The sequence below is a fragment of the Rhipicephalus sanguineus genome, chromosome 3 (assembly GCF_013339695.2).
Source record: "Rhipicephalus sanguineus isolate Rsan-2018 chromosome 3, BIME_Rsan_1.4, whole genome shotgun sequence".
In the NCBI taxonomy this organism is placed as follows: domain Eukaryota; kingdom Metazoa; phylum Arthropoda; class Arachnida; order Ixodida; family Ixodidae; genus Rhipicephalus; species Rhipicephalus sanguineus.
In genome coordinates, this window is record NC_051178.1 from 193,943,697 (window position 1) to 193,959,390 (window position 15,694).

At 43.5% G+C, this 15,694-nt stretch overlaps 1 protein-coding gene across 1 annotated transcript in view; it reads right to left on the reverse strand.

Annotated features, from left to right (window-relative positions):
• Positions 1-5,722: 5,722 nt before the first annotated feature.
• LOC119386225 (inner centromere protein) overlaps positions 5,723-15,694 on the reverse strand; it is a 37,439-nt gene continuing 27,467 nt past the window's right edge. Inside the window, exons 13-14 of the mRNA XM_037653558.2 lie at positions 11,675-11,817; positions 5,723-8,507 (exon numbers count right to left, since the gene is read on the reverse strand). Coding sequence (XP_037509486.1) covers positions 8,353-8,507; positions 11,675-11,817 — 298 coding nt within the window. The 3' untranslated portion in view covers positions 5,723-8,352. The remainder of the gene's footprint in view (positions 8,508-11,674; positions 11,818-15,694) is intronic.

Genomic DNA, 15,694 nt, shown 5'->3' on the forward strand with positions numbered 1-15,694 from the left:
GAAGAAAAAAAAAAAAAAAAAAAACCTTCTTTGTTTCATGTTGGCCAAATACCTTATCTACATTGATTAAATCTATGTTATTATACCAAAAAATATAAATTCACGGTCCATCTCTCTGCCTCTTAAGGCAGAATGACCTTATTTTTCCCCCATTATTTATTTTTGTTCTTTATCTCTACTTTTCTGCCACCAATACTCTAACCGTCTCTTACTTATTTCTATCGCGGACGTGTTCAGCTTTCCATTGTTGTCCCTAAAACCCAAGGCTTCATGTAGACTCGTGCCCACACGTATACCTGGGTGAATATCGCCACATTCAATCAGTACATGTTCCATCGTTTCCTTAGTTCCCCCGCAGCATGTACATTGTTCTTCTTCGTTACTGAATCTCGCTTTATAACTACGCGTTCTAAGGCAGCCCGACCTTGCTTCAAACAGTAAAGCGCTTCCCCTTGAATTATCATAAAACCTTTCCCTCCTTATTTCGTTTTTTTCCTTTTCGGTAGTTACTCAGAGCCGGCTTCTTTTCCATCGCTGTCATCCAATAAGTCCTCTCCGCCTCTCTGACCTTCCGCTTAATGCTCCTTGTTGCCATATCGCCCGCACTGCCAGCCGTATATTTACTGGTGAGCCTCCTAGTTCTTTTTCTCCACTGCGTGTCAACGCTTTTTCTATACAAATACCTGAAAACCTTCTCTGCCCATCTACTCTCCTTCATTTTCCTCAGCCTCTCTTCGAATCTCATTTTGCTCTGCGCTTCCCTCACTTCAAAGCCTGTCCATCCCATATCACCCTTTACCGCCTCATTTGTCGTCTTCCCGTGAGCGCCCAACGCGAGGCGGCCCACCGTCCTTTGATTTACATCCATTCCTGATTGCACCTCTGACTTCATGCACACCACTGAGTTCCCAAATGTAAGCCCCGGAACCATCACACCCTTCCACAGCCCTCGAAGCACCTCGTACCTATTGTATCCCCATAAAGCTCTGTGCTTCATAATTGCAGCATTCCTCTTTCCCTTTGCTACCGATGCTTTCTCTTGTACCTCCATATATCTATCCCCCTCATTTACCCATACTCCGAGGTACTTGTACTCGCTTACCCTCGGTATTTTTTGGCCCTGTATTAATACCGTATGGTCTCCGTGATCATTGAATACCATCAATCCACATTTTGTTGCACTAAATCCTAGTCCTAGAGCCTCACACTCCCTTCCGCATATATCTGCCAGTCGCTGTATATCATCTTGACTGTCCGCAAATAAGACAATATCATCAGCATAAAATAGACCTGGAAGCTTCTGCTCAACCATCGCTCCGACCTGTTTGTGTGACAAATTAAATCCAATGTTGCTACCTTCTAGCGCTTTTTCCATCCTCGCCATGTACAGCATGAATAACAGCGGGGACAAAGGGCATCCCTGTCTCAGCCCCTTGCTAATTTCAACGCTGTCCTTGCTACTTATTCCTTCCCATTCTATACAAACTGTATTTCCTCGGTATATTTCCCTCAAAAGCTGTACACAGTCGTCACCTATGCCCACTTCCTTCAATATATCCCACAAAATTTCCTGATTAACGTTGTCATACGCCCCGGTGATATCTAGATAAGCTACGTATAAGGGCCTGTTTTCTATTTTAGATATTTCTATACACTGGGTAAGAACAAACAGATTATCGTCTAACCGCCTGTCGATTCGAAATCCATTCTGAAGTTCTCCCAAAATATCATTTTGTTCTACCCACGCTTCTATTTTTAATTTTACTGCCTGCATCGCCAACCTGTATAGCACCGATGTAATTGTTAGCGGTCTATACGAGCGAATGTTATCCTTTTCTCCCTTGCCTTTATAGATTAAGTTCATTCTACTTTTTCTCCAGCTGTCTGGTATTTCCCTCTCCTGTAAGCACTTTTCTACGGCTTTCAGCAGTGCTTCTTTAGTGTTATGTCCGAGTTCGTTAATGAGGCTGACGGGAACCCCATCTAAGCCCGGAGTAGTGCGCTTAGGAATTTTTCCTTCGGCCTTCTTCCAATTGAAATTCTCTAGTACTACATCTTCTTCGGTTGCACTCCTTTGCGTACTTTTACTCACCGGGGAATCCCCTGGGGGACCTTTTTAAACGAATCGGCTGTTATCTTTCGGATGTAACCTAGCGCTTCATATCCTTCCAATTTATTTCCTCCTTCATCTACCATATGTTGTTGCATTGTGACAGACTTCCTACCCAGCGCTTTTAGGTGGCTCCAAAAATCCTAGGCGCGGCCTTCTTCTTTTCGCGAATCTCTGTCATCCAGCGTTCACTTTCACCTTTAATTTTGCCTCGACTAATTTCTGCACAATGGATTTTTGCTCTAAATATATTTCCCATATTTGGTTGACTTCGTCCTGTGGCCGCTTCTCCTTTTTTGCCTGTCTGTGCTCCCGTGATGCCTGACGTCGCATCTCGATCGCTTCCCGGATTTCTTTGTTCCACCAACTTTTTGGCTTTTTCTTTCCTTTCCAACAAATGGTTTTCTTCTCTATTTCCATTTCTTTCGTGATTACATGTAGCAGCTCACTATACTTCCAGTCTTGCCTGGTAGTTCGTCTACTTTTTCCTCGACTCTTGCGGCTATATTTGTTATTTGTTTGTCATTTAGATACGAGCTGCCAAACTTTGATTCTATGTTCTTATTTTCAGTTTTATATCCCATTTGTAATATTATGCGTTTATGATCACTACCCAAGCTGTTAATGCCTTCTTCGTCTATTCTCATCTCTCTAAGTTTGTCATATATTCCTTCTGTCATGAGACAGTAATCAATGCTCGATTGCCTGTTTCTGACTTCCCACGTGATCTGCCCCTCACACTTAGGCCCCACGTTAACTATCTCAAGACTATGTTGCTCGCAGAGATCTAGCAATAACTTGCCATTGGTGTCTGAATGTCCGTCAAGGTCATGAATGTGAGCGTTCATGTCCCCTAGAAGGATTATCTCGGCATCATGACCAAATTCTTTAATATCGGTGCTTATGCATTTCACTATCTCCAGATTCTTTTCTCTGCAGTTATTGCCTGTCCACAAGTAAGCTACACCTAGCCACGTTTTCTTTCCACCTACTGTGCCCGAAACCCACATGTGCAACACGTTTGTTTCACTCTCTCCCATTTTGTTCTGCTATGAATTAGCATTCCAACCCCCCCACCTCTCCTTTCTGATGTGATCCTGTTACATCCTTCCCAAACATAATTTTCAATATGTGGTGGCTCTTCCAAGTCTCTAAGGTGTGTTTCTGTAACCGCATAAACACCTATCTGTTCCTTGTTTACCTGTCCCTCAATCTCCAACCATTTTGCCTTTTTTTCTGCCACCCTGCATGTTAATGTAACTAATTGCAACACGCGCCTTCTCCCTTCTTTTACCTTTTCTCTGTTTTTTCGCTATACTACCTGTCAAAGAGTCCCCCTGGTTGTTTTCCTCATTACAAGCTACCATGGGCACCGCAGGCGTGATGGCGGCGGTACCTAGCGGAGCCACGCACAGTCATGTTTACAAAACTTCTTTAAAACTTTGCCTTGTAATACACGTGGCTGGTTATAGTTTAATGCAGAAGCACGTTTTTATTTACTACTGTGTACTACCGTGGCCGCGTTATTTTATTTTAATTAGGCTTACTGAGGCCTTCAATCCCCGCCCGTACCAGGTTCGCTGCAATCGTTTCGACGGTAGCGACGCCCCATGGCTCGGACGCCAAACTGCCATCATGCCTCGGGCCTGCTAACAGCAAAACCCGCATTTTTGTTTTTCTGGACATATACATACGTATCGCAGTCTTTAAGGATACCACGTGGAACGCGTGACGTCTATAATGATAAACAGAACAAAGAACGCCGTTCAGAAACGTGCTGTCCGACTTCGAGAGGTCATCGAAATATAAACAAATCTTCAGAGGCAACTGGTGGCGCGCATAAAATGCGGTCCATAAAAAGTAATCGACCGAGAAGATCATTTTTTGTTATACAAGCATGTGCAACATGCCTGAAAAGTGATCAGAAATGTTTTCGCATCAAATCACCATGGAAAAAAAATAAAGCAATATATGTATGCTATGGTCCTATGGTTGACTGGTGAACACAAGGGCTGTGGGACCTAAGGGCACACTGCAGTACCTGAAAATGGAGGAACACCAACGGTCTTCAATGTACAAAACTTCAGCATACCAGGCGTTAAAGTGAACTATCACAATTGAAAATCTATAATAGAAATTCTGATAGCTCATGAACAGTCTCTATGATGCAAAAAAAAAAAAGGGACATTGATGATGCAGGAGAGCCACACAACTGCCCTTTCTTAGATAACAGCAGCAGAAAAGTCAGGGAGCACTTTTTTTTTATTAAGGGACATGTTGAAGAAACAAGTTTCTTAAAACCATCTGGGTGCATAATTTGTGAATGCATATCTTTTTACACCTTAACTTGTTCCCTTTACTGCATTGAAAAAAAAAAAATACCAGTTGATATGTGGCCTATCATCCACCCTTGAGAAATTTTGGAACTCCTGGTTCTGATAAAGACAACAAGATCATGGCATGCGCACGATCGGGGCAGGACTGCCCCCCTAATCATCTGAGGGGGGCGCCAAGTCTGCCCCATACCTTTCCTCAGTCGGATCTGTCCTGTTGTTTGAAGTGCAGGGTTATGGCCATGCAAGTTTTTGACGATAATGGCAGCCGAAGACCACCGATGTTGCATTCCAAGAGCTGTTTACCCCCCATCGTACCCTCGGAAAGTCGGGGACCAAGGGCAGGCCGTTGTAGGCCTGCCTTTGGTCCATTTCTTCTCTGTTTACTTCTATTTCTTTCTCTCTCTCAGACTTTCTATATTTATTCCCTTTCTTTCTCTATTTCTCGCTTTCTCTTTCTTTGATTCTTTTTCTCTCCTTTCTCTTCCTGCCTTTCATTCTATTTCTATCTATTAAAGCAACGCTATGCTCTCTATCCCCTCTTCCTCAACCTCACCACTTTTCTTTCCCACCCCCTTGCTATAATATACAATAAAAGGCTACGGTATGCTCTGCTAGAATGCCTGGAAAGCCGAGTAGTTAGGCCACTCGCCTTCGTATCAGGGCTACGAGAGTTTGAATCTCGTCACGCGAAAAAATTTTTTCCCCAGAAGTTTTTCCTTTTTCTATCTTTATCTCTCTCTCTGTACTCGTCTTGCCCATCAGAGTTATTGCATCTCGCACCACTGGAGAAATCGACGCACATGCACTGGGAGCGAAGCAGAAGATGGAGACTACAACGATGAAGAAGAGGACGAAGAGAGCGCATGCCGGTTCACGATAATCATTTTCTGTTCATGGCTCTTGGACTAGCGGCCACCTTAAACAGCTTCGCTGTTAAAATAAAAGCTCTCTGAATTCGGCCCCTGATTTGCCAAGTGTGAGGGCACATTAAATAATATGCAGAAGCAGCAATGCTCCAATAGCTTGGGCAAAATTAGAAAAATTTGCAAATCCTTTGGCACTTCAAACCCCCAAGATACAAAATGACGTGAAGAAAATGATGAGACAAGAAAACAGCATCTAAGGAAAGGCACTCTTCTCCATCTCCTGTTTTCTCCAGATCACTACGCATCCTGTCACTAACGTAAACACTGAAATCATGACTCAGCTGTTCAGGAACTGTGCTGCAAATGAGATAAGTTAGCCACACACAGATTTACAAATACGTACACAAAACAACCTTCCCACGCCTATGTTTCATTTATTTTTCCAGTCATTGTACAGCAGTGAGACAGCAAATGCATGCACACTACAAAGAGCTCACACTTTGTGCTGTGCTTGGAAATACTGCAGTGCTCAGTAGGATGGAGACAGAAATGTGGTCCAGGCAACTTCTACGCAACGCCAAAGGGATGGGTGGATGCAGCGTCCTACATTAGAAGTGGGGAGTGTGTTCCCCCTGCCTTCCTCACCTTCTTTGGTCCCACACATTTTATTGAAGTTGCAACACTATATACAGCAACTACAGCAAAACGCTTTCCTAAGCTGGCACCTAATGTAGTTGTGTGTGCAGCCAACTTTCTCGAGTCTCCATTATTTCAAACGATACGTATGAGCTTCTGTGTGCTGCTTTCAAAATAAAAGAAGTTGCAAGACTGAACTCGTGTATCCTGCCTCGCCCTCTTCATCCTTATCTACGACCTTACCTGGCCTCCTCTTAGCGTTTCCTCATATGCCAAAAGAGTTTTCCACCTAGTATTTAGAAGAGCAAAGCAAACAGTACGGATGGCCTTTTAATTTAGTATTGGCCAACTGCACTGCATTCAGAAACCCAAAGTTGCGTTTATACTCCCTGAACCGTCACTTCAATTTGTACAATGAGTGACGTGAACAACTGACAGTTCCAAGGAACTTGTGCTAACAGCAGTCAATGGTGCACATTGGTCAGGCAAAATGTTGTAAAAATATAACAGCACAATGTAAAGAGCACAACGTGCAATAAAAAAAAAAAATAAAAAAAGTTAATAAAGGACTTGCAGCCTCCTTTCACTATGGGGTTATAAATAGCTTAGTGTACAAAGTCGCGATTAGCACATCATATTTAAGAACAGACTTCAAAACATAACCGTAGAGGTTTCACAAAGGCTTAATCCACGTGAACTCTCACTACCAGATATAAAAGCGCACGTTTATGCCTACTGCCTGGACAGAAAGAAATAAAAGAAAAAAAGCATACACAGAGACTCGCGGCAATACTTTTTTCCATGGATCACTGCTTTCAATGCAATCTTTTTTGTCCAGAATAAAAGAGTACGAAGCTACAAAAGGCGCTTTGCAATGAGAGTAAAACAGCAAACACTGTTGTTGTAAAGTTCGCTGGGACAGAATCTAAGTGCACATACAAAGCAACAAAGAGGAACACAACATGAGATTATGTATGTACAATGACAAGTTAGCATGAAAGTGCATGCAAAAGTAATTTGGGGTGAGTTTTGTAAGCCAAAAACTCTACGTATTTAAATAAAACAACAGAAAACAAGAAAAAGATACTAATACAAATGATACTGTGACATCTGCAATTAAAAAGAAAAATCTTGGAAAAACTCTATACAGATGAACATGGATACGACAGATTATCAGATATAATGAAAGGGATTTCATGCCGCATACGACCATCATAATGATGCCTGACTGCGCCACTTTTTTCAGCACATAATGCAAATCAACCTCTTCAGGAGTTGCAGTCGACCAAGAACATTGCTTCTGGCGAAATCGATGAAGAGACGAACATTGCCTCTTCAAAAAATCGCAAAGCATAATGGCATCGCCGACAAACAAATATGCGCCAACGTTTCAATTAATCGCTTTGGAACACATATCGGTGCGTAAGTGACGGGCCAAACTATTTCACGTGCTAAGTCTGCGATTCAAAGTATGCAGACGATGCTATGAGAGGTTTGTTTCATATGCTCCTTTGAGCGACCTCCCACACGGCAACTGCAACTCTGCAAGGAAAGAGTACAGAAAGATGCCGGCACATTGGAATGCACATTACACTCCGCTGCCTTGTTTCCGTAATTTTCCCCAAGCCTGAATTCCAAATCCACATTCTGCAGTAGTTGCACACAAAGTAATGGGCAAATCACAGTATGTGAAACAAGCATAAAGGTAATTTCCATATATCTGGCTAGAACGTCTGTCATGAAACGCAATGGCATTCTTTTAGTTTTGTCCTGCACTTCCCAAAGATTTTGTGCTACAAATTAAAGGTGGCTATCTCAAAACTGAGGCAATTTAATTATTCCGAGATACATGACTTCAATCTGCTACCAAATGTGAGCACTACATTACTAGTATGGAATGTGTTGTTGTGGTACATGCGTTTATAACAATACTTAGCGGGACTTTTTGAAGGTTAATTGAACAGTGGGATTTCAGTTGCATGTAACTGCTGTCTTGCTGGGTGCAGATGCAGAGAGATTAATTTGTACTGTCTACCAGAGGCGACAGTTAAGAAATACTGGAATAGTGTCGTAAAAAAAGGAAGAAACCTTATTTTAAAAAATAACAAAATAGGTGGCTAAAACTGGCAGCAGGTTAACTTTTCACTATTGGCTCCATCTAAGAGTCTAGATGGCTTGCACAAGAAAAGCAAATACAAGTCACGTACAGCAACCTATGCAAGTGAGCACACAATCATTGCGCAGTAGACTATTTCAAGTTTCCACGAATGTCAGAATAATTCAAATTTTGAGTAACCCTTGCAAAGTAGTACGACAAATAAGAGACCGCAAAACAGTGCAGACACATTTTGGAAAAATGTTCATCATTGCACCATTCCAAGAGAATAAAAAACCCCTGGGATCCTCAGTCCCACAGTGCTGAACTGGTGCGCTTGTTGAAAGTCTTCTTCTTCACTGGGAATATGTTGTCCAAGCTCAGCAAGGGCATCACGCCAAAGAACTCCAGGCCTGATATCCCGCTTCTGTTCTGTCGTGCCACGAGGGCATTCAGGGCGGCACCTAAATAAAAAGATGAGGTTCGCGTAGAAAGAAAACTGGTTAAAGCATTGGTTTCGCTCATGCAAACAAGCAGGAATGAAGGAAAACAAGGAAAAAACAAGGAAAACAAGATGAAGTTGAGGGTTTGACGAAAACTTCCCATGTGGTCACGAAATGCAATGAAGCAATGAGTTGAAGTTGCCGACCAAGTCGGCTGCATGGACTCCAGAGCGTCTATTCTCTTTAAAGGGACACTAAAGAGAAACAATGAATTGGTTTAGATTGATAAATTATACTTCGAGAACTATAATGTTGTTAATTTCACCACCATAGGTGTATTAATAAAGGAGAAAATGAAGTTCAAGGTTTCATTTTTAAATTTCGTGCCAAAATCTCCAAGCATGACGTCACGGATTTCAAAGTGTATTTATCGTATTTTGACGGCATTGCTTCAACAAAATTTCCTCAAACTTGGTATGTTAACTCTATGGACCCTTCAGAGGACAGTGCCCTTCATTTTTACTGTTTAGGAACTGCGTAGGCCCTAGCACGCGCCCTCAAAATATGTGACGTCACGGCGAATGGTGCAGAAACTTCAAGGTGGCGTTGCCACCCACATTTTCTTTTTGCGCTATTTGTCGCTTACTAAGCGTCTTCTCGCAGCAAGCGTGGTGTTTTTGGTATCGTGAAAGAATAGTTTACTAATACGAGAAAAATCGTTTTGCTCTTTAGTGTCCCTTTAAAGGGGCCCTGCAACACTTTTTCAGCATGGTCAGAAATGCTGGAAGTCTAGGCTCCTGTGAACACACAAACGTAATGTAATAGCACAGCACGCTGCCTGGAAATTATGATTAATTCTCAGTCGGCTAGAAATAGTTCCCTCTTCTCTCGACAAATGATGCCATAAACCCAAATTACCGCACCGTAAACCCGAAGTCCATGTCTATTGGCCGGTTTGAGCATCGTGAGCTGCATAGTTACAGTGGCCACTGCAGGATGCCGCCACGTACCCGTGCATTTGAAGAAAAAAAAAAAGACGAGAAAGTGCTCAAGGTAATGATGCGCGCTGATGAAGGAACGCATCTCCTTGCCCCCTTGTCGCCCCGCTCCCTGCATAGCTTTCAGCGCGCTTGCTGATACGAAAGGAGAGAATAGAGCTTGAAGCGCGCAACAAATCCCTGTAACTCCGCTCGTACTTGACGGATTCTAAAAATTTTAACAGCAGTCGATTCGTGAGGCAATAAGCTCTTTCAATGAAGCCATTCGACGATTACTTGGAAAAGTGAATCACATTTTTTTTCGAAAATTGTCACCTTTGGCATTTTACAAGTAAAATAATTTTGAATCATTCAACTCTTATTCTGTGAAATATCAGTGCTCAATTCCAAAGGAATGACTAAAAAATCTGTCAGATTCAAGGTCATTCAGGCCTTGCCTGAATGACCTTTCCAAGGTGACTAGGCTGAAGCAAGGGCAGAGAAGTGTACAGTACTCGCCGATTGAAATAGGACAATTAGGGCTAGGTTATGCACATGTTTGCGTTTCTACCTTCTTCAATTCAGGTCATACCGGCGTAATTTCGACTCAAACGTGTAGGTCAGAGCCAACATTATCTTTAGAGACCAGATTCATCGCAAAACGACGTGGTTATTTCGAGCAATTGTGCATACAAGTAGGGGTGTGCGAATATACGAAATTTCGAATATTTTTCGAATAGTGTTTGCTATTTGATTCGATTCGCACTGGAATTTTACTATTCGAAATATTCGAACTTCCCCAAAACAAATACAGTCAATGTCCGATTGAAAGTGACCCCATCAGATTTTCAATATGCTTCACCTCATTACACTCTCGTATTGCGGCAAAGCTGCCTTTCAAGCTCCTTTACGGTCGAACTTGGCCAAGAGACAGTCAACGTCCGATTGGAAATGGTCACTAGATTTTCAATATGCTTCACCTGATTACACTCTCGTATTGCGGCAAAGCTGCCTTTCAAGCTCCGTTACGGTTGAACTTAGCCAAGAGACAGTCAACGTCCGATTGTAAGTGGTCCCTAGATTTTCAATATGCTTCACCTTATCACACCCCGGTATTGCGGCAAAGCTGCCTCTCAAGCTCTGCTACAGTCGCCAATGTATTAACTCAAGAAAACGCTGGTTTCAACTTGGAGATGAAAGATGTGGCAGAGGTGGGGGCTCAATTAATGCTGTTTTGGACCTGAAATTTGAGCAGGAAGTCCGAAAAATCGGAAGCCGAAGCGTTTTAGTATCCAAAATTTCAGACGTTCTTAATGTCGACGTCTACAAGGTAGATTTGGAACTCCGGACTTGAAGGGAGCACACCCTTGTTCGCCACATCAGTTGGGCTTCCACAGAAGTTGAAAGAGGGGGAGAGGCTGAGGAAATGGCATCTTTGCCTATCACGTGTAAAGTATTGTCAGCAACAATTTGGTTGCACCAAATCATGTACATAAATACAATTCGGCCTCTACATTGCCTCATTCTTGATAAGACAACTATGAGACACTACCCCGCCAGTGCTTCATCAACTTAGCGAAAAGAAACACTTTCATGTTGCTATTTCATAAGAATATGCTTAGGAATCCTCTCCAACTTTTTTTCTGCAATTACACTTCGAAGCATTCGAAAAATATTCTAGAAATATTCAAAAAATATTCGATTCGATTCGCACTCACACTCTAATATTATAATTCGCTTCGCACCCAAAATTTTGCTATTCGCACAGCTCTAAATACGAGTCGTCATACTAAAAATTTTGATGTCGCGGCTGAATCCGTGAGTGCTGTATAAGGAGGTGTTCAATGTCATTATACACTTCTCTAAACTTATGCTGAAGTTTAACCGCACAATAAAACAAAACAGCCATCACTCATTTCTGCAGAGTGCTTCAGCTATCTTTTGATCAATACCATTAATTAGGAATGTTGACAAAATGAGTTTAAACAGTACCCTCTCAGGAAATGGAAATTGCTTAAACGGAATGGAACACCTACCTCTAATAAGATTGGTTTCGTACTTGAATTATGCACCCCTGTTAATCTCTTAGTAAATGAAACTCCTTTAAAGAGAACGTACTTTCCTGGTCCCTTCAGGTTCCGTCTAACGAGATAGAATTACGCTATTTTCAATCCCACAGGGAGGACAGTTTCAGTCAGGAAGCAGTCTCACCTTTAGCCCAGGCGGGGACTTCCTTGCGTGGTTTCTCATCATCATCAGTTTCATCGCCAGAGTTGAGGTCCTCGATGTCATAGTTGTTCTTGTCCTTGATGGGCTCTGGAGGAAGCTCACTCCTGTGTGGTGTAATGTCATACCTGGAGGTGAAAGCACGCATGTACATATGGCAGTACATACGTTAACACTCCCACAACAACAAAGGCAGAAAAGCCATCTAAGAATGCAAGCGAGTAGACGTGGATGGAAGCGGACCAATATACAGAGAAATACCCAGTGGACAAAGCCACAATACACGTGATAGACTAGAAAATTCGATTACTAGTAACATTCTCGATTTGATAAATGTGATTAATGAATATATATTGAACTGAACGCTGGATATTTTCACATTTCTAGTGTACTACTGTATTTACTCGCGTAATGAACGCACTCGCATAATAAACGCACCGCCAACTTTAGTCGTAAAAATTTTGATATATAGATTTTTTTCACCCCCTAAAAACGCACCCCCTACTTTCATCCGCTGCAGTCCCGCGAACAGCCCACGGCACCTCCTCGCCCGTTGATCTTTTTGTTCTTTTTTCCCTTTTTTTATTATGCCGATCACCCTTGGTTCGCTCCCCCCCCCCCCCCCCCCCCCCTCGGCCGCGCACCGTTATTTGTTTTTCTTTCTATCTGTGTGTGGCACATCCCTCTCTTTTTGTACTTGTTTTTGAAGTATCCGTGTGCCACAGCAGGATTCATCAACGGTGCAAGTGTAGACACATCGCGGCTCACAAGCACACAGAGAGCGAAGGTCACAAAACTGCCCATGCCAGCCAACACTCGCTTTCTGCAAATACAAAGCTTTAAGCAGCCGGCAGCAACTGGCGGCGGGAGAGCGCAGAGACAGCTTGCAGAAGATGGAGCCATCTAGTACCACCGAAGTGGCAGAGTTTCCGAGGTCGGGTGGGACAGCCAATCAACACAACACTAGACAGTGACGCGTGTTCTAGCCATTCTAGCCCTACCTTTTTTTGTTCCCGCCAGCCATTCCCACTTCGTTGCGAGTTCCTTTTAAAGAGCCTGTATTGCGTTTTGCTGTGAATGATGGGTCGAAGTGCGAGCTACACGGCCAGTTTCAAGCTGCAGGCTGTGGAGTACACTCTTGAGCATGGGAATTGTGCTGCCGGTAGGCATTTCAGAATTGACAAAGTCCGTGTGTGTTACTGGCAGAAGCAGCATGACAAACTGTGCGCTACAAATAGGGCGCGGTGTGCCTTTAAGGGACCGAAGACCGGAAAGTGTCCTGCTGTGGAAGAAGAGGCCTTAGAATATGTCTGGGACCTGTGGAAGGAAGGCTGCGTTGTTTCGCACGAAATGATCAGGATGCATGCGCGAGCCACAGCCAGGAAGCATGGCATCGTGACCAACGTTTTCAAAGCGAGTAATGGGTGGACGACACGTTTCATGTGGCGCAACGGACTGTGCTTGAGGTGGCGCACATCACTTTGTCAGCGACTGCCTCGTTGCTAGGAAGAAAAGGTAGTGGACTTTCACAAGCTTATGATACGGCTGCCGCGGGACCGAGAATTTCTTCTCTCGCAAATCGAGATTGCGGACCAGACGCCCATCAATTTCGACATGCTGATGAGCAGGACGGTCAATGGGAGAAGAGCACGCAGCGTGCTCGTTAAAATGAGCGCTGCGCTGAGAAGCAGCATTTCATGGTAATGCTGGCTATCACGGCAGACGGCAGGAAGTTGCCACCGTACGTTATCTTCAAACAGAAAACCGTGCTGAAGGCCAACTTCCCAGCCGGCATACACCCTGCTTCTCTCGTCTCTACTTATGCTCGACAGTTTTTGTAGCCACCTGGGAGAGAACGTACGCCGGGAACTGAAGGAGCTGCACACGAAATCGCCATCATTCCAGGTGGACTCACTTTGGTGCTGCAGCCCCTTGATGTTTGCGTGAACAAGCCGTTCAAGACAGTGTGGGCCAGTTGTATACAGACTAAATGGCCCATGAAGGGCATGCCCTGATGTCAACCGGCAAGCTGGTATGCTCCTGGACCTTGGGCGTATGGCACTCGCTGCCAGCTGATTTGATCGCAAAGAGTTTTAAGAAGACTGGAATTGCAGATGCGCTGGACGGCAGCGAGGACGACCAGTTGTGGGAGCAAGATAACGAAGTGGCCAGCGACCTGGACGACGAGTGTAGCGATTCTGACGAAGAATGAATGGCAATAAAAAAAACCGTTTCCAAATAGTGTACGCGTATGTTTACTGCAAAAGGTAAGCTACCTAACTTTTTTTTTTACCATTTTTTGCTCAACCAGAAAAAGTTTTTGTAAAATTTACCCCGCATAATAAATGCACCCCAAGTATGCTTTGGTTTTTCGGAAAAAAAAAGTGCGTTCATTACGCAAGTATATACGGTAAGTGGAATATAAAAGTTGAGTAGTTTGTTTGGCTATAAATGAAGGAAAGAGGTGATTTCATTGTTTGATAGACATTTGTAGTGCCACCGAGGCCCGGATGTCTAATTAACCAGAGACCTTGTAAATAAGAAACAATCAAAACATTATGGTATCTGGAACAGCATCTCAATTACAGTAATGAAACATGGGAACGGCACCCCACAACATACACGTAGAACACTGCGCTGCACATCACCAGGGATGCAAGCTTGGTGATATCTTCCAAATAACTTTTCTCTGCCTAAAACATGAAGTAAATGTAAACCGCATAAAAGCAGGACCTTATTAACCGACTAAAAATTATTAGGCAGCAGTCAAACACTCCATGCATGGTGCATGGTGTTCAGTGAATGGCATCTCTTTGCAGGAATTGTCGCTCCACAAGAGCAGAATCAGTCAGAACAGTCACTACTTGCATCTTTCTCCTGGTAAATTATAGTAAGTGTTGTCATTTCTTTTGATTGAACAGAAATTAATATATGAGAAGTTGTTATGATGACTTCTTGAACAGCAGAAAAACTATGCAATTCGTATTTAAAGTTTTAAATTCTCCCCTGCGCACCCCAAACAATAAAAATACAGTCTCCGACCAATTTTTCAGACCTGCCTGAATATCTGGACTCTGCCACGGCACTGTCACTTGCTCCATAGAGTCCATGTATAACACCGTCCAAAATTTTGGACGTTTGAAACCCTTCTCGCTCCATTTTCCAGATTTTTTTTTCTTTCGATGGCAAGTGAAAGGTACCGAAAACTGCCGAAATCTCGAACAACATTGCTGCCATCTTGTTTTTCTGCAGCCTCGAACTTGCGTTGCATGCGTATCGCCAGTTCATCTTGTCAGTCACCTACGGTGTCGCATGTGGTAGGTTGTGCTGCTTGCATCACCGCTTCAACAACCAATCATGGTTTCAACGCCAGTTGTTATCGATGGCGCCGACACCACCTTCCTCGTCCACATCTTTGACAAAAACTTTGAAGTCAAATTACAGCCGACTGACGATGCAAAAGAAGGCTGCAATTATCAGGCAAGCGCAAAGTGACCGGTCGCAAGCGGACATCGCAAAGCAGTTTGAAATCTCGAAGCAGACAATACAGGTGCTTCTGGTGCTTTCTGCAGTTTACAGCGAGAACATCACCCTCGCCAATGTGCAGCTGAACCTGTAGGTACGGCAACGTAGTTCCCCGCAGAAACAGATAGACCAGATTTTTAAGCTGCTTAGAAAATACGGTGACTTTTTTCCCCCGTGAATTCGCTTTATCGGACTGCCCGGGTTTCCGGATGCTATCTTGGCTCTTGAGGGTCCGAAAGATTGGTCGGCGACTGTACTAGAGTTTTATTTGCAAAAACAAAAATGTGAATATGAGGCACGCCATAGTTGGGGAGTGCTGGTGAATTTTGACCTCCTGGCGTTCTTCAGAATCAGTACGCATTTAAGTCGTACACGGGTGAAATGCAAACACGCCATCTGGTGACGCCCGCTTCTGGCGTTTTTGCACTACAGACGTGTACATGTGTGACATGACAGATATGTGCAAGGACGTCAACACAA